Genomic DNA, 19655 nt, shown 5'->3' on the forward strand with positions numbered 1-19655 from the left:
TTGCCCTGTGTGTGTTATAATGTGATCCGCCCTGAGTCCCCTTCGGGGTGAGAAGGGCGGAATATAAATACTGTAAATAAATAAATAAATAAATAAATAAATAAATAATGACTACATGGAGCGCCGTTACTTTCCCGCTGGAGCGGTACCTATTGATCTACTCACATTTGCATGTTTTCGAACTGCTAGGTTGGCAGGAGCTGGGGCTGACAGTGGGTGCTCATTCTGCTCCCGGGATTTGAACTTGGGACCTTTTGGTCCGCAAGTTCAGCAGCTCAGTGCTTTAACACACTGTGCCACCAGGGATCCCGAGGATTATAAAGAAAAGCATAATTAAGAGTTTCTAATCTCAAGAATAAAATATGCCGCAGTCTCACAAAAGAATGCATCCGAGTTGTTCAGAAAGTGTGGGATTTGATAACAGCCTCAACATTGAGAACACTGTGAAAAAATGGAATTCCTATGTTTCATCCATATACGGGTGGAGGGGAAGGCACTCTGCTCATGCCCGGGGACTCTGGTTCTTGAGCACAGAAAGAAAACGGCCAAATAGAGCCGTAAATCACATTTCCGCCTGGAATCTGGTGAGTCTTGGGCTTATTATGCTGTTGGGGAGGGAGGGGTTAAGGCCCATCCGGAGCCTGGTTTATCTCAGAAAGGGAGGCAGCAGCAGCAGCGAGATAAAAACAGCCATCGCTGCCAGCCCTTTAGACCAGAGACAGAGAGACCTCGACCATGTTCTCCGTCAACGTCTCCTCCTCCTCCATGTCCTACGTGAGGCGGGCACCTCGACCGCGGTGGGCTGCTGCCATCCACAAAAAGGAGCTCAGGTACCCTTGATGCCCCTTCTATGAGTTGATCCAGTTGGCAGGAACCTCCGTTTCCATGAGTCGGGAATAGCTGCTCCTGGCATCCCCTGAATAGTCAGGATTTGTAGCATTTATCTCTGCCCATTTCCATCCCAAATGGTCAGAAATAGGAGACTGAGGGCTAGTGAAGCATGCGGGGAGATGTGGTGAAATTGGGGAGACGTCCCGTTTGAAAGGAAGGAATTAGGGACAGAGTATGATATGTATGCAAATGTGAGTAGATCAATAGGTACCGCTCCGGTGGGAAGGTAACTGCATGGAACAGCATTCCATGCAGTCATGCCGGCTACATGACCTAGGAGGTATCTACGGACAACACGGACTCTTCGGCTTAGAAATGGAAATGAGCACCAATCCCCAGAATCGGACACGACTGGACTTAATGTCAGGGGAAAACCTTTACCTTTACTACGCCTTGATAGGGTCACCATAGCTTGGAAAGGGCTTGAAAGCACACAGTAACAACAATAAAATAGACCAGCTGTCCAAAATCAAAGCATAGGTTAGGCAGGGATTTTGGATCTCATTTCCATGGCATGCAGATTGCATCTACACCGTGGAATGACTGTGGTTTGACCCCACTTTCATTGCAGTTTCCCAATGCTATGGGATCTATGGGTGGTTGATTGATATTATTACCGCTGTATTAACTCCTGTTTTATTGTCTTACTGTGTTTTATTTTTTGTATATTGTGCAATGTATTTATGCTGTTTTTTTTGTAAATTATGCTGGTTGGGCCGCCCTGAGTCCCCGTGGGGAGATGGTGGCGGGGTATAAATAAAGTTGTTGTTGTTGTTGTTGTTGTTATTATTATTATTATTTTATTATGACACAGCAAACAAGATAGGTATGCTGGATTTCGTATCACAAAATCACAAGTCGAACACTTCCCAAGTGTCTAGGACTGTGTGATGTATTTTCGGATGATGCGTGCAGATCCCAGCAGGGTGGCCTTTTGCACTTGGCAGATCGTAATTTTGTCAATGTCTATTGTTTCCAAATGCCGGCAGAGATCTTTTGACACGGCACCCAATGTGCCGATCACCACCGGGACCACCTGCACTGGTTTCTGCCAGAGTCTTTGAAGTTCAGTCTTGAGGTCCTGATAGCGGCTGAGTTTTTCCTCTTGTTTTTCGTCAATGCGACTGTCACCTGGGATGGTGAAATCAATGATCCAAACCTTTTTCTTTTACACAACTGTGATGTCTGGTGTGTTGTGTTCCAGAACTTTGTCAGTCTGGATTCGGAAGTCCCACAGTATCTTTGCGTGCTTATTATTATTATTATTATTATTATTATTATTATTATTATTATTATATTGGGGGCTGTAATGTTAAATAGTCTTTATTATTGGTGCCTAAAGCATGGAGCTGTGGCAGTGAAAGTGGTGCCGAGCTGCATTAACCCTACAGTGTAGATGCACCCAAACTATAAACATTAACATTCCATAGGATGTTCTTTTTTCCATGGTAGCCTGAAAACCATGAAACCTAGACACTTGCAGTCTAGCATGACAACAATGAGAACCTTTTAGGATCTTGCCATGGCACTTGGAAGTGTTAGCACAGTGCAGAAGGGCAAGGGCAAGAATGTTGGTACTGCCGCTCTCAGAACTCCTTGCTGGAAGGCAGAGTCCAAGAGAAGGATGCCTTCTCCTCCAGCTGTGGTTGTGCTTTCATGCGCTGTGCTCTGTCTCTTGCAGGGAGCCCCGGAAGATCACCTTGCACAAGGGCTCCACCGGTTTGGGCTTCAACATCGTGGGCGGCGAGGACGGCGAGGGCATCTTCGTCTCGTTCATCCTGGCCGGAGGGCCGGCTGACCTGAGTGGGGAGCTGCGGCGCGGAGACCGCATCCTTTCGGTGAGAGCATTGAGGTTACCTTTTGGTGGGGCTTCCTTTGTGCGCAAAATAGGTCAGAGCTTTGCACACTTGTCATGTCAGGGACACGCTTTTGAGACAGGCCTCCTTTCGCGACATGGTCAGTCAGCGTTACTATCAAACCAGAGGTTAGACCAACCCGGAAAATTTTCATTCTATATATATAAAAGGGTAATGAAATTTCGGCCTAGGACAAAACAACAAAACTACACATCCCAGAAACACTAAACTTGGCAGCACAACCCCTCATCCATGCCTCAACGTTCATACAACAAAAAGAAAAGAAAAATAAAGTCCTAATTAGAGGGAGAGGAATAATTGTTTTTTATCCAATTGCTACCAGTTAGAAGGCTAAGCTCTGCCCACTTGGTCTTCTAGCAACCCACTCAGCCCAGGGGACAGGCAGAGTTAGGCCTCACTTAGGCCTCTTCCCCACTGCCTATAAAATACAGATTAGCAGATTTGAACTGGATTATATGGCAGTGCAGACTCAAGGCCCTTCCACACAGCTATATAACCCATTTATAATCTTATATTATCCGCTTTGAACTGGATTATCTTGACTCCACACTGCCATATAATCCACTTCAGTATGCAGTCGGACACAACTGGACTTAATGTCCGGAGAAAACCTTTACCCTTTACCTTAACTACCACCAATTCCTCAATATTTTATTTCCCATATCACCATACTTCGCCATAGAAACGCGTGGCCAGGCACAGCTAGTACTATATATGAAAATATATACATCATCACAAACACCATTATCAACAGATTTTCTTTTCTTAATTAGAAACGTATCAATTTTAGTAGTACCGTATCTACTCGAAGATAAGCCAAGTTTTTCAGCCCTTATTTATGAGCTGAAAAAGCCTCCCCCGGCTTATAATCGGGTCACGGTCAAGGCCAGCAATGGAGCCTGCAGGCTATTGCTTGCAATATGTGATCTATTTCTCTCTTCTCCTCCCTTATCAGTGTGTTTTCTTTTGCAAAGCCTCCCTCGCTCTTAATCAAGGGAATGTTTTGAAAAGAGAAAGACACCCTTGCAAGTCAGGAAGAAGAAAAATATATATTCATTAATTTTATGAAAGCATTTTCCCCTGAAATATTTGTTAAGCTCTCCTACAGATATAGGCATTAACCCCTTGCAAGCTTTTGCCATCTCTATGTACCTTTATTATTATAAAACAATATTATAAAACAATAATTGTTTTATTGCTTTGTTACTGTTTTGTTTATTTTATCGGGCCTGGCCCCATGTAAGCCGCCCTGAGTCCCTTCGGGGAGATGGAGCGGGGTATAAAAATAAAGTTGTTGTTGTTATTATTATTATTATTATTATTATTATTATATGTGTATCTATCGATATACATTAATTTTATATATGAATTTCCCCTCATATGTTTGCAAGTCTCTGCAAATATCTATATAAAGAGAGCTGTCTGGATAGATATGAATATATTCTTACCTACCTATATATAGGGCTTGCAAATGGAAATGAACACACAAATATATGTAGACATGTCTAGATAGATATGAATATATATCTATATATATAAAAGAGTAATGAAATTTCGGCCTAGGACAAAACAACAAAACTACACATCCCAGAAACATTAAACTTGGCAGCACAACCCCTCATCCATGCCTCTACGTTCATACAACAAAAAGAAAAGAAAAATAAAGTCCTAATTAGAGGGAGAGGAATAATTGTTTTTATCCAATTGCTGCCAGTTAGAAGGCTAAGCTCTGCCCACTTGGTCTCCTAGCAACCCACTCAGCCCAGGGGACAGGCAGAGTTAGGCCTCACTTAGGCCTCTTCCACACTGCCTATAAGATACAGATTATCTGCTTTTAACTGGATTATATGGCAGTGTAGATTCAAGGCCCTTCCACACAGCTATATAACCCATTTATAATGGACTTAATGTCAGGGGGAAACCTTTACACTTTACCTTAACTACCACCAATTCCTCAATACTTTATTTCCCATACCACCATACTTCGCCACAGCAAGGCGTGGCCGGGCACAGCTAGTATCTATATAAAGAGAGATGTCTGGATAGATATGAATATATTCTTACCTACCTATATATAGGGCTTGCAAATATTACAGAGGGGAAATGAACACACAAATATATGTAGACATGTCTAGATAGATATTTTTCAGGTGTGATACTAGTGTGTGCTGAAACATAGTTTGGAAAGCTCTGATCTAGGTGCATCTACACTGCAGAATGAATGCACTTTGGCACCATTTTAAAATGCCACAACTCAAGGCTAGGGAATCTTGGGAGTTGTCATTCAGTATACTCTTTGGCAGAGATGGCTAAAGGCCTGCAAAGTGATAACTCTCACACTTTCATAGTATTGAACCCTGGCAGTTAACATGGTACCAAACTGCTTCCTTTCAGCAATGTAGAGGCACCCCATGTGTGCTGTACTGCAAGTACCATCATTTCCTGGAAGGCCTTTGAAGCTGCCTCTCTACACTTCCAGCGTTGCGCTTTTTCTGGCCTCCAGAAAGCCTTCAAGGTGCAAATATTCACTTCCCAGTCACTCCCAGCACTGTTGCAACCAAAATGTTTGGCCACTTCCAGTTTCATCTTGTGTTTTCTGTTTTGGAGGGTCAGGAATTCCAACTTCAAACAGTTACCCACCCTGTTGGTAATGTCTCTTTTCCAATCCTCTGCATTTTTGGGCACCCAAGCCTCTTTTCTGCACCAGGCATGAAAGGGTTAACCCACTTTGCTGGCAGGTAGAATCGACATCTCACCAAACCGGTCTGGGAGAGCCCAACCCAGCTTGGAGAAAACTTATTTCCTCTTCTCACAGATTTTATGTTAAAATTGGGTGGTTTCAGTGGAAATAATCAGCTAGATTCACAGGGTCTCGATGGAGCCTTTCCGCGGGGCCAGGGAGCGCGAAGCCCATCGTCCAGCTCAGGTTGCATGGAGACCATATCTCCGTGAAGAGGCGGCTCCTCCGTTCAGCCAGGTTGGCATTTGGGGGTGCCAAGTTTGCTTTCAAGCAAAGCCTTAGGGTCTGACTCTTCAGCATCAAGTGCCATGGGCTCCCAGGAATGATGGGTTCAGGTTGTGGGGTCCAAGGTGTGCCGGATTGGGGTTTGGGGTCAATTGGTCAGCTGGGTTGGGACTGAGGGTGCCACGTTTGCAAGGAGGACAACCTTGGCATCTGGCCCTTTGGAAACCAGTGCAATGTGGTCTAAGGTGGAATGGGTTAGGGAGGGAGGGAGCCAAGTGGTCAGCCGTTAGGATGGTGATTATGATGATTACATTATGTAACCAATTTTTCTGTTCCTGGTTTGAAAGTGTTATTTCCTGTTTAATAGTGCAGTACTTACTTTGAAAGTCGTTGTTCTACTCCATTTTGTGGCTGCCACAAGTAATTGGTTGAGACTCGATGAGATATTTATAGAACAAAAATTAGAGCAAAATGTGCTGCAGGATGTCCCTCACACAAAAACAAAGTTTGTGTAGTTTAATAAACTTGTTCCATGTTTTTATGATAGAACCAGCCCTTTGGCCCTGGATGCAACGGGGTCAAAGACTTAAGGAAATGGAGATTCGAGAGGTTGCCATTTGGAGTGCCAAGTTAGCTGGGAGCACACACTTGGCATCCAGCCCTTCGGCATTGCGTATAATGGGCTCCAAGGTTTAGGGGCCGGGGGGGGGGGGGGTGTCAAGCAATCAGTCAGGTCGGGATTTGGGATGCCATGTTTACATTGGAGCAAAAGCTTGAATGCAATGGGCTGTAAGGAGTTGTGGGTTTGGGTTTGGGGAGGAGGGTTAAGCAGTCAGCCAGACTGGCATTTGAGGTGTTGGGTTATTGTTGTTGTTGTTATTACCATTATTATTATTATTATTATTATTATTATTATTATTATTATTATTATTGACACAACGGTATTGTATGACACAGCAAAAAAGATAGATATGCTGGATTTCGTATCACAAAATCACAAGTCGAACACTTCCCAAGTGTCTAGGACTGTGTGATGTATTTTCGGATGATGCGCGCAGATCCCAGTAGGGTGGCCTTTTGCAGTTGGCAGATCGTAATTTTGTCAATGTCTATTGTTTCCAAATGCCAGCTGATATCTTTTGGCACGTCACCCAATGTGCCAGTCACCACCGGGACCACCTGCACTGGTTTCTGCCAGACTCTTTGAAGTTCAATCTTGAGGTCCTGATAGCGGCTGAGTTTTTCCTCTTGTTTTTCGTCAATGCGACTGTCACCTAGGATGGCGAAATCAATGATCCAAACCTTTTTCTTTTACACAACTGTGATGTCTGGTGTGTTGTGTTCCAGAACTTTGTCAGTCTGGATTCGGAAGTCCCACAGTATCTTTGCGTGCTCATTTTCCAATACTTTTGCAGGTTTGTGATCCCACCAGTTTTTTGCTGCTGGGAGGTGGTACTTGAGGCATAAGTTCCAATGAATCATTTGGGCCACATAGTTGTGCCTCTGTTTGTAGTCTGTCTGTGCGATTTTCTTACAGCAGCTGAGGATAGGATCAATGGTTTCGTCAGTTTCCTTGCACAGTCTGCATTTTGGGTCATCAGCTGATTTTTCGATCTTGCCTTTAATTGCATTTGTCCTGATGGCTTGCTCCTGGGCTGCAAGGATCAGGCCTTCTGTCTCCTTCTTCAGAGTCCCATTCATGAGGCATAGCCAGGTCATCCTTGTCAGCTTTTCCTTCAATTGTGTCAAGGAACTTTCCATGCAATGTTTTGTTGTGCCAGCTGTCAGCTCTAGTTTGTAGTGCGGTTTTCATGTACTGGTTTTTTGTCTGCTATGCTTTGAGGAGTTTCTGATTTTTGACTTCAATCAAAGCAGGTTCTTCACTTTGCTTTCCATCTTCTGCCAGGGCATGTTCTTCTTCTTTGACTGCTTGTTTTACTTGTAAGAGTCCTCTGCCACCTGATCTTCTAGGCAGATATAGTCGGTTAACATCATCATTATTATTATTAGTTGTATCCTGCTTTATCTCTCTTAATAAGAGATCCAAAGTGGCTAACAATAAAAGTAATACAATTTAAAACCTAAAGAATGTGCAAACATTACAAAAGAATGAAACATTGCACATCCTTGGATTCTGGCCCCTTGGCACTGGGTACAATAGAGCCAAAGACTTGTGTAGATGGGTATTTGGAATGGGGACTCGCCAGGCTGGGATTTGGAGAGCCCTGTTTGCTAGGAGCACAACCTTAGTATCCAGCTCTAAGGCAGTGCATACGATGGGCTCTAAGGCAATGATGGGTTTGGGTTTTGGGGTGGGGGTCAATGGGTAAGGCAAATGGGCATTTGGGGTTCTGAGTTTGCGAGAAGCACAACCTTGGCATCTAGCCTCTTTTCATTGCATACAACAGGCTCCAAGGCATGATGTGTTTGGATTTGGTGGAACAGAGCCAAGCATACAGCCAGATGGGCATTTGTGGTGACAAATTTGCTTTGGAGCATTACCTTGGCTCTTTGGCAGTGGTATGCAATGGTGTGCAAGGAGTAATGGGTTGTCGGTTTTGGGGAGAGGCCAACCTGGCACCCAGGTTGGCCTTTGGGGTGCCAGGTTTGCTCTGCCACTGGGTACAAATGGTTTGCAAAACCTTGGCATCTATTCCTTTGGCATCTGTTGCAATACGTAGTATGGCGAGTCATGGGTTTTGGGGAGAGGGGTCAAGTGGGCAGAGTGATGGGCATTTGGGGTGCTAGATGTGCCTTGGAACAGTACCTTGGCTCTTTGGAAATGAGTTCAAGGAATTATGGGTTTTGTGGAGAGGATCAGTCTAGTTCAGTGATTCCCAAAGTGGGCGTTACCACCCCCCAGTGGGCGCTGGTGAGATCCAGGGGGGCGGTGATGGTACCTATTAGGACACGGGGGCGGGGCCAGAGGAGGGGCGGGGCCTCTTCCCAACAGCCGAGACAGGGCTGAGCACCTGAGGCGCCTGTTAGGACACAGGGGATGGAGCTAGACAAGTGGGCATGGCTTCTTTCCAAGAGCCCGAGACAGGGCTGAGGATCTATTCCTCTCCTAAGGCTCTTGTTGGGACACAGAGGGCGGAGCTAGGGAAGGGGGCGGGGCCTCCTTCCAAGAGCACAAGACAGGGCTGAGCTTCTATACCTCTCCTGAGAGGCATTTTAGGACTAAAGGGCGGGGCTAGAGAAGGGGGCGGGGCCTCTTCCCAAGAGCCCAAGACAGGGCTGAGCCTCTATACCTCTCCTGAGAGGCTTTTTAGCACTAAAGGGCGGGGCTAGAGAAGGGGGCGGGGCTTCTTCCCAAGAGCCCAAGGCAGGGCTGAGCCTCTATACCTCTCCCGAGAGGCCTTTTAGGACTAAAGGGCGGGGCTAGAGAAGGGGGTGGGGCCTCTTCCCAAGAGCCCAAGACAGGGCTGATCCTCTATACCTCTCCCGAGAGGCCTTTTAGCACTAAAGGGCGGGGCTAGAGAAGGGGGCGGGGCTTCTTCCCAAGAGCCCAAGACAGGGCTGAGCCTCTATACCTCTCCCGAGAGGCCTTTTAGGACTAAAGGGCGGGGCTAGAGAAGGGGGCGGGGCCTCTTCCCAAGAGCACAAGACAGGGCTGAGCCTCTGTATACCTCCCCTGAGGCGCTTGTTAGAACATGGGGGGCGGGGTAGAGAGGTTCAGCCCCATCAGGCACTTGGGAAGAGGCCCCGCCCCCTCCTCTAGCCCCGCCCCCTGTGACCTGGCCGGCGCTGCAGGACAGGGATAGAAGCTCAGCCCTGCCTCAGAGCTTGTAACTCCGCCCATCCCAGTCCTGACATCCCATTTGTGGCCCGACCCACATTGTAACACATTGATTATATTTTGGTTTAGAGACGTGTTTTTTTGAAGCATTTAGTATATTTTGAATCTCTATCATCCTTGTTTATACATTGAATGTTCTATGACAATAGCATATATAGAAAATACTGTCTTATAGTTTATACTAGCTGTGCCCGGGCACGCGTTGCTGTGGCGAAGTATGGTGGTATGAGAAATAAAGTATTGAGGAATTGGTGGTAGTTAAGGTCAAGGGTAAAGGTTTTCCCCTGACATTAACTCCAGTTGTGTCCGACTGCACACTGAAGTGGATTATATGGCAGTGTGGAGTCAAGATAATCCAGTTCAAAGCAGATAATATAAGATTATAAATGGGTTATATAGCTGTGTGGAAGGGCCTTGAGTCTACACTGCCATATAATCCAGTTAAAATCAGATAATGTGTATCTTATAGGCAGTGTGGAAGAGGCCTAAGTGAGGCCTAACTCTGCCTGTCCCCTGGGCTGAGTGGGTTGCTAGGAGACCAAGTGGGCGGAGCTTAGCCTTCTAACTGGCAGCAATTGGATGAAAACAATTATTCCTCTCCCTCTAATTAGGACTTTATTTTTCTTTTCTTTTTGTTGTATGAACATAGAGGCATGGATGAGGGGTTGTGTTGCCCAGTGTAGTGTTTCTGGGATGTGTAGTTTTGTTGTTCTGTCCTAGGCCGAAATTTCATTACCCTTTTATATATATAGATTATTAGATTACATTTTTGGTTATAGTGGCCTCTAGCCTTCCCCTTCCGGAGCCCATCTGACTGTGGTGTCTTTTCCCAGGTGAACGGTGTCAACCTCCGGAATGCGACCCACGAACAGGCAGCCGCGGCGCTGAAGCGGGCCGGCCAGACGGTCACCATCGTGGCCCAGTATCGGCCGGAAGGTAAGCAATGAGGCCGCAACCCTTCCGCAAGTCCTTTCTCACTGGGGGCCCCTTTGAGTCTCCTTTAAGAGAGTGAGCAGTGATTATATTATATTATTATCTTTGTTGTTGCTGCTGTTATTATATTATGCAATTATAACTATATTATTATACAACTATAATTACAGTATATCATATATTATTATATTATATTTATTATATTATTATACAATTATATTATATATTGTAGTATTATATTTATAATAATAATACTTATTTTTGAAATCATATTATACAATTATAATGATTTTATAATTATAATATTATGTTATATACTGTAGTATTATATTTATTATTATATTTATTTGTGTAATTATATTACAGTAGAGTCTCACTTATCCAACACTCACTTATCCAACGTTCTGGATTATCCAACACATTTTTGTAGTCAGTGTTTTCAATACATTGTGATATTTTGGTGCTAAATTCATAAATACAGTAATTACTACATAGCATTACTGCATATTGAACTACTTTTTCTGTCAAATTTGTTGTTTTGGTGCTTAATTTGTAAAATCATAATGTAATTTTATGTTTAATAGGCTTTTCTTTGATCTCTCCTTATTATCCAACATATTCGCTTATCCAACATTTGCCGGCCGTTTATGTTGGATAAGTGAGACTCTACTGTATTATATTTATTATAATAATATTTATTATTGGAATCATATTATACAATTATAATTATAATTAGAATACTATATTATATATTGTAGTATTATATTTATTATCATATTTATTTGTGTAATTATATTATTATACAATTATAGTAGTCTCGCTTATCCAAGCTAAACAGGCCGGCAGAAGCTTGGATAAGCGAATATCTTGGATAATAAGGAGGGATTAAGGAAAAGCCTATTAAATATCAAATTAGGTTATGATTTTACAAATTAAGCACCAAAACATCATGTAATACAACAAATTTGACAGAAAAAGTAGTTCAATATGCAGTAATGTTATGTTGTAATTACTGTATTTACAAATTTAGACCCAAAATATCATGATATATTGAAAACATTGACTACAAAAATGGCTTGGATAATCCAGAGGCTTGGATAAGCGAGGCTTGGATAAGTGAGACTCTACTGTATTATATTAAATTATTAAATTATTATTATATCAAATTATTAAATTGTATAATTATATTATTATACACTTAAATTATTTTATAATTATAATTAGACTATTATATTTATTATGTTAAAATATTATACAGTAGAGTCTCACTTATCCAACATAAACAGGCTGGCAGAATGTTGGATAAGCGAATATGTTGGATAATAAGGAGGGATCAAGGAAAAGCCTATTAAACATCTAATTAGGTTATGATTTTACAAATTAAGCACCAAAACATCATGTTATACAACAAATTTGACAGAAAAGGTAGTTCAATACGCAGTAATGCTATGTAATAATTACTGTATTTACGAATTTAGCACCAAAATATCATGATGTATTGAAAACATTGACTACAAAAATGCGTTGGATAATCCAGAACGTTGGATAAGCGAGTGTTGGATAAGTGAGACTCTACTGTATTATAATTGAGAAACAAGAGAAGTAACGTGTGTGTCTGAGCTGAGGGCGAGAGGGACTGGAGTGGGAGGGGTCTCTTTCATATGCAAATAGAGGGCAAGATTTTCAGAGACCTGTAAAATTACTGGTCGAAAGGCACCTGACGAGGTTGTAGAGGCGAGAGGTGATTGGAGGAAGGGGTTTGATTGACGTCGCGAGGGCGGGATCAAGAGGAGCTGAGGTGACTGAAACTTAGAGTTCAGCCGGGAGTATGGGAGCGAGAGAGAGGAGCGCCGTCCTTTGGACTGAAAGAGAGGGCGGCGATTGGTCCAAAGCAGCCTGGTAGGGCGGAGCTTGAGTGGGACAGCGAGCCGCGATTGGGTGGGAGCGGAAAGAAAAAAAGAAGACTGTGTGAGAGCGTGGCTGGAGATTGGGCGGCTCCGGGGGCGGGGTCGTCCTGAGGTAGCGCGACGCCCGATTGGTCCGAGCTTTCAGCGGCTCGGCTACGATTGGACAGAAGCCAGCTGAGGGGGTGTGGCTTCGGCATTCCCGCCCGGCTCGGCAGCTTGGCCGCTGTGCTTTGTGTGCAGAGAGGGGCCGGGCAGAAAGGAAGGAGGAGCCGGGCTTCGGCACTGGCACCGGGGCAGGTAAGGTACGGGAGGGCGGTGGGAGCGGGCCTTCGCTCGAGAAGGAGCCCGAGGAGATAGCAGAAGGCCTCTGGCCTGTGTGGGGCGCGCGGGGAACGATGGGAGTTGTAGTCTGCCCCTGCCCAGTCGGCCACGCCCCTCTGGAGCCCCGCCCCCTTTCTCCCTGACAGCCTCCAGGTGCCTTGGACTACAAGTACCATCATGCCCCGGGCCTTATGGGCAATTCAGTGCAATACAAAGGGGAAAACAGTCCCTGGTTTTGGAATTACCTGCACAGATCACAAATGAATAATAATAGTAAATAGTTAAACAGTATTAATCATACATGTTTAAAAGTATAAATAATAATATATTATTTATTAGTTAAATTTTCTTAAATGTGTTTATTAGTTTATCAGTGTGTTCCTTTATAAAAATAGTGTCAGGTATACAGAATATGTCATTCCCTCAAACAGGTACATTGCGATATTCTCTTGTACATACCACTTCCTCATAACAGATTGTAATACAGAAATATGTATGTCTTGACTCCTATAATACAGTAGAGTCTCACTTATCCAACATAAACGGGCCGGCAGAACGTTGGATAAGCGAATATGTTGGATAATGAGGGATTAAGGAAAAGCCTATTAAACATAAAATTACATTATGATTTTACAAGTTAAGCACCAAAACATCATGTTATACAACAAATTTGACAGAAAACATAGTTCAATGCGCAGTAATGCTATGTAGTAATTACTGTATTTACGAATTTAGCACCAAAATATCACGATGTATTGAAAACATTGACTACAAAAATGCGTTGGATAATCCAGAACATTGAATAAGTGAGTGTTGGATAAGTGAGACTACTGTATATTCATCCTCTAGCTCTATTATATACTTGTTATTTACCTCAGTCTGCCTTCACTTAGTGCTGATCCTTTACTCCAGACCTGCCAGTTACAATACTTATTTGCAAAATTCCATTGTTTCTATTGCAGGTTTGTTCCCCTTACCATCTATATATGCAAATTCCATAAAGTTTCCCCATATCTTCCCAAAATCAGTAACCCTTTTTCAGTAACCCTTTTTAATCTTAATAGTGCGTGTCAATTTATCATTTATTGCAATATCCCAAATCTCCCTGTACCAGTGGTTCTCAACCCCTTAATACAGTTCCTCATGTTGTGGTGTCTCCCAACCATAAAATTTTTTTCTTTGCTACTTCATAACTGTAATTCTGCTACTGTTATTAATAATAATATCTGATTTGCAGGATGTATTATCATTCACTGGACCAAATTTGGCACAAATACCTGATACGTCCAAATTTGAATACGGGTGGGGTTAGGAGGGGAATGAGTTTGTCATATTCATGTCAGTAATGATTATTATTAATAAAATATTGATAATGTAAAAATAATAATAACTATTTAGTAATGAAATCATTATAATAATGAAATCAATAATAATAATTATATGGGACCCAAGTCTAAACAGAAAATATTATTATTATTATTTTATAACTTCATCCCATCCCTGGGCTGAAAGGACTATTATTATATTCAATAATAATAATAAGTTTGTGGATATCGGAAGGCAAAAGTGATTAGATGAGGGACAAAAAATAATCATGATTTTTTATTTGTTACCTGCCTCTCCTCAAGTTAAAATGCATAGGTAAAGCACAGGTCATAAAATGCATCTATTTCAAAGGCCTCTTCAGAGTTTCAAGGAGGGATCAAGACCCCCCTTTAACCTTTGATTTGCCAATACCTTTTTGGAGAGTCATAGTAGTGATTTGACAGGTTTGTCTGAGTGGCAATTCAGGTCCTCCTCTCTTTCATTTTAATGGGGATCAGGTCTGATGGGTGTAAACTACACCTTCCATCATACTCTGTTGTTAAAGTTGATGGGTCTGTGTGCCACATGTGGTCCAAATTGGTGGGATTCACAATGCTCTCTGGATGTGGGTGGACTACAACTCCAGGGTCAATACCCTCTTCCAAAAAAAATCCACCAGTATGTAAAGATGTTCATGATGGGTCTGTGGTCCATGTTTGGTTTGGATCCTTTGTCTGTGGGAGTCACAGGACTCTCTGGATGTGTTTTCCACATACAAACAAACATAGCCACATACGTACATGCAAACATATTTTTACTTTTATTATATACCAGCTTAGTTATCTGGTGTTGCTCGGGTTAGGGATTTCAACTTCCGTTGCCCAGGATCAGTCTCTGATAAAACCTACCAGTAGGTAAAGTTGGGCCACTGATAGATGGGCCAAGTTTGGTACAGATCCATCATCAGTTGGATTTACAGGGCGCTCTGAGTGTGGGTGAACTGCAACTTCCATCACGCTCTGCCATTCCTCTCCCCCCCCCCCCCCCCCAAAAAAAAGAAGAAAGAAAGGAAACCACACACCTCAATAGTATTTAAAATTGGTCATGTTGGGTCTGTGTACCAAATTTGGTCTATATCCATTGTCAGTTGGGTTCAGAGTGTGCTTTGATTATGAGTAAATTATAATTCCCATAATCCAGGATCAATTTCTCCCAAACCCTTCTATTATGTTCTGTTGGTCATAGGTGGTTTGTGTGCCAAGTTTAATCCAGATCTCTTGTTGGCGGGAGTTACAGTGCTCTCTGGAAGTGGGAACCATCTTGGAAAATACAAACATGCATAGATCTATACATGCAAACATATTTTAATTTTTGTTATATAGATAGATACATATAGATGCATATTGATCGATATAGGTATATTTATTTGTATCCCAGTTGTATATCCTGTATATACACATTATTTATATCCTGCTTTTATCTTTTGTCTGAGAGACTGGGAAGATTAAGAGCATATTAAATGTGACAGCATTTTGTAATAGCTTAGGGGCTACAAGAATTGTTGAGTAACGGGTTAATATTTTTAATTAATTTTTTCATACTCAACTAAAAACAAATTCAAACTCTATAAAAAGACCCCATAATATCCCACCCCATAATTTCCACCCATCCCTGCTAACACAGAGCAACAATTGTCCTCTATCCCCCTGTTTAAATCAGAATAAAGTAAAATAACAAAGTTTAATTAAAAAAAACATTCAAAACACAGGATTGCTGTGAGTTTTCCGGTTTGTATGGCCATGTTCCAGAATAATTCTCTCCTGATGTTTCGACCACATCTATGGCAGGTATCCTCAGAGGTTGTGAGGTCTGTTAGAAACTAGGCAAGTAGGGTTTATATATCTGTGGAAGGTATATATGTATCTATGAAAGTAGGGTTACCTGGATTTCAGTAAGGCTTTCGACAAGGTCCCCCACGACCTTCTGGCAAACAAGTTAGTTAAACGTGGGCTAGACAAAACTACGGTTAGGTGGATTTGTAATTGGCTAAGCGAACGAACCCAAAGGGTGCTCACGAATGCATTTTCTTCATCTTGGAAAGAAGTTACAAGTGGAGTGCCGCAGGGTTCCATCCTGGGCCCGGTTCTGTTCAATATCTTTATTAATGACTTAGATGAAGGGTTGGATGGCCATCTATCGGGGGTGCTTTGAATGAGATTTTCCTGCTTCTTGCAGGGGGTTGGATGGATGGCCCGTGAGGTCTCTTCCAACTCTACGATTCTATGATTCTAGGTCCAGGTTGGGAGAAGGAACTCTTGTCTATTTGAGGCAAGTGTGAATGTTGCAAATGGCCAGCTTGATTAGCATTTAATTGCCTTGCAGATTCAAAGCCTGGCTGCTTCTTGCCTGAGGGAATCCTTTGTTGAGAGCTGGCCCTGATTTTTTCTTGTCTGGAATTAAAAACACAACTGGATCAAGATGGATCAGTATTAGAGGGCTGCGTTTTGGGTCTCTGCACAGAGTTTTAGTAGCTCTCCTGCTATTCTGTGTATCAATGCTTCTTAGAATCTGAAGGACCAGCAATGTTTTTTCCCAATATTCCAAGGTCCGATATCATATTTGTGCCATATTATAATCATAGTATTGTAATGTCTTGGATTATTCCTTGAGTGGCTCATCCTGCCCCACATTCTGTGCCTTTGAGAGCATTGCTCCATATCATCCTTATGCAGCCTGCAGCTTTTCCTTCCTGAGATCTGTGGCTATGGTAGATATTTGTCAGCAACTTTTTCAAGGACTGGCTTGAAATAGGGGCTTGTGTGATGTCTAGTAGCCATATAGCTAGTCACTACCCACCTGTATTTAGTCAGATTTGCTGAGGGTACAGAACAGGTGGTCTCAAACCTTTTAAGCCAAGGGCTGGTTCATTGTTGAGGGGCTGGACTATAATTTGAAACAAACATGAAGAGGTTCCTGTAAACACTGTACATATTTGTAGTGCAAAAAAATGAAAAAACAGTATAGTTTTAACCAACATAAATCTACCAGTCTTTAAATGGGAAGTGTAGGCCTGCTTTTGGCTGAGTAGACAGTTCAGTAAATTAGGATTGTTGTTGTTGTTGTGTGCCTTCAAGGCATGTCAGACTCAGGAAGACCCTAAGTCTAAAGACTAGAGCAGGGGCTTGGTCAGTGCCCTGGAGTGCCACATCCAGACCACAGGCCTTAGTTTGGGGACCCCTGGTTTAAAGGTACAAATGTTGTCTACTGAATATTTGTGTTGTTGTTCTGATGCCTTCAAGTTGGCTCTGACTTATTGTATGGGTTTCTTGTCAAGATGTATCTCAAAGAGGTGTGTCACATTGCCTTCCTCTGAGGCAGAGAGAATGGGACTTTCCTAAGGTCACCCAGTAGGTTTCCATGGCTGAGTGGGGATTCCATCCTGGTTTCCTAGTTGATTGCTCAGACTACTACCATGTATGGTTAATTGTATATCATTGCACAAAATGGAACCACTACTGCCTTTGGGAGAAAATGCTCATTCATTAGAGAGGAAGAGGTACACAAAAAATTGAACTTGTGGTAGGTGGTTTTGGCTGGGGGAAATATACTACTAATACAGCACCATGTTTTGAAATGGCAGGGTTTCTTGAAACTCTATAATCCTCTCACAAAAGCGCTGTTTGCGTGTGTGTTCAGGGATGCGGTCAAAGCTGGTCACAGCAGGTTGAGTGGCAGCTGCCAAGATGGCTAATCCAGAGGGTCTTTGGGGCAAAACCTGCCTTTAAGCTCTCTGCACCCAGAGCTAACACTGTGTTTTGGTTGCCAGCTGAAATGCTCTGAGCCTTTGGTTGGAACACACACACAGACTAGCATTGCTTGATAGAATTTTCATGTTCCTTATCACAGCTGTCTTCTCCCTATCAGTATTTTTTATATTTTTTCACAGAAAGGTTTTCTGTACTAGGAAAGGACACAGTGCAATCATAGGTCTGTGTTTCTAAGGGCAGAAATGTGACCTTTGATCCTGGACCTTTGTCATTGTCCAACCCATCCTACTCATTTTCCCTAAGAGACTTTGTGGAAGAAGAGGTGCAGAAGTTGAGCAGGAAGTGCCTCCAACTCAGAGCCCAAGTAGCTTTATGTAGACTGTGGTGTACATTGCTTGTCTGTGCAGAAAGGGAAGTCGGGTTTTACTCCTGTATTTCAGGTTCCGTTTGCAAAGTGAGATTTAGTAAAGTAACCTGAGACACTTCATGGGTTGGGCCCTTGTGTTTGGCAGGAGTGGAGCCAGAGATTTAGCAGCAGCTGCTGCTGGCTAAGTATCTAAAATGCCACTGGGCTTTGCAATGTTTGGCCTTACTCAGCTGTGTAATATGTATAAATGACAGCTCCATTAGTACCTAGGCTCAGAGGAGAAAGGAAGTTTGTTATTTTTGAGGTCATCCTGGAGAGAAGAGCACCAGAGCTTTCTGAGAAATGCCAGGAGAATCTGAAAGGTTTCAAAGTATGTAAGCATGGGACGGATCAGAACCTGCTGAGATTGAGGATGCTGCTGCCAGGGTGGAATCCCTTGAGCCAGGGAGATCTGGTCTAAAGCTCATTTTCTTCCGTGCGGGCCAAAGATGTCCAAGCAGACCTTTGAAATGAAAAATTGTTCGTTGCTTTAGGTTAGTTGGATTTGTGGCGAACTGAGTGGTTATGTGTTATGAATCATGTATGACTTGAGTTTAGTAGTGATACTAAGTGAAGAGAAGACTTAATGACCTTCCTTGAACCCTTAAATAGAGCAGTATGGTCCAGAACATGTTCCTTTATGTCTTTATATGTCTGCTGGCCTGGCTAGATTAACCCTGAGATCACAAACTGAGATCAAGCTGAAAGAGTAGATAGCTCTTTAAATTAATAGAAAATGGGCAGCGTTTGAATCACTCTTCCAACTTGGTAGGCAGCCAGTATCTTGAGAAAGAAGTCCTCCCACTGAGGAGTCTTGGCTTTGTGCAAATGAAGTCAAGGAGGGCCATTGCAATGGAGGATTGGCAAGGAGTAATCACCTGGCAGGCATTATTTCTTACTGGATCTGGTACCTTATGGTCGAATGTTCATATGCTTAATACTTACTTGTTCTTATAATTTAGTTGAAACATGCAGTTGTTGCAGGAAGAACCTTAATTTCTTCTGTGAAGACAGGATGAGCCTAGCATTTTGCTTCTGAGAGGTGTTCAGGGTGCAGTTGGTGCAGCAGGCTGCCCATTTCATGTGTTGCCACTAAAGAGGCCTGCTTCAGGTAGGAGCTTTTCAGCCTGGTTTTTTTTTTCATGACTCTGACACTGTGTTCAACTTTCTGTGGCTTTTGAAGAAAGGAAGAGGAGGTTAATTTTCCCAGCCAATTGAGCTCACTGAGTGAACTGCTGTGGTTAGTGTGGGATGTGACATCCTTGTCTCTCGTGAAACATTCATGGGGCAGTGACACATACGGCTTGGTGTTCAGGCTGACACTTGAGATTTGCAGCCAATTAGAGGTTAATATGGCAGCTGCTTTCCTTCCAAGCTTGGTTTTCCATAGAAACAAGTTCTATGGAGATGTGGAGTCTGTGACAAGCATGAAACAATGCAGGATACTGAGCATAAGGCTTGCTGGGTTGGTGTGCGGGTAGGAA

General features: G+C 42.9%; 1 protein-coding gene across 5 annotated transcripts in view; it reads left to right on the top strand.

Annotated features, from left to right (window-relative positions):
- dlg3 (discs large MAGUK scaffold protein 3) overlaps window positions 1-19655 on the top strand; it is a 97479-nt gene that overhangs the window by 62193 nt on the left and 15631 nt on the right. For 4 of the 5 annotated variants that reach the window (XM_062963988.1, XM_062963987.1, XM_062963986.1 and 1 more), the window contains 2 exons: window positions 2573-2729; window positions 10366-10468. In XM_062963988.1, the coding sequence (XP_062820058.1) occupies window positions 2573-2729; window positions 10366-10468 (260 nt within the window). Of the gene's footprint in view, window positions 1-2572; window positions 2730-10365; window positions 10469-12555; window positions 12670-19655 lie in introns of those variants that run through there. The other variant, XM_062963991.1, reaches the window with a different exon arrangement.

The sequence above is a fragment of the Anolis carolinensis genome, unplaced genomic scaffold (genome assembly GCF_035594765.1).
Source record: "Anolis carolinensis isolate JA03-04 unplaced genomic scaffold, rAnoCar3.1.pri scaffold_12, whole genome shotgun sequence".
Classification (NCBI taxonomy): domain Eukaryota; kingdom Metazoa; phylum Chordata; class Lepidosauria; order Squamata; family Dactyloidae; genus Anolis; species Anolis carolinensis.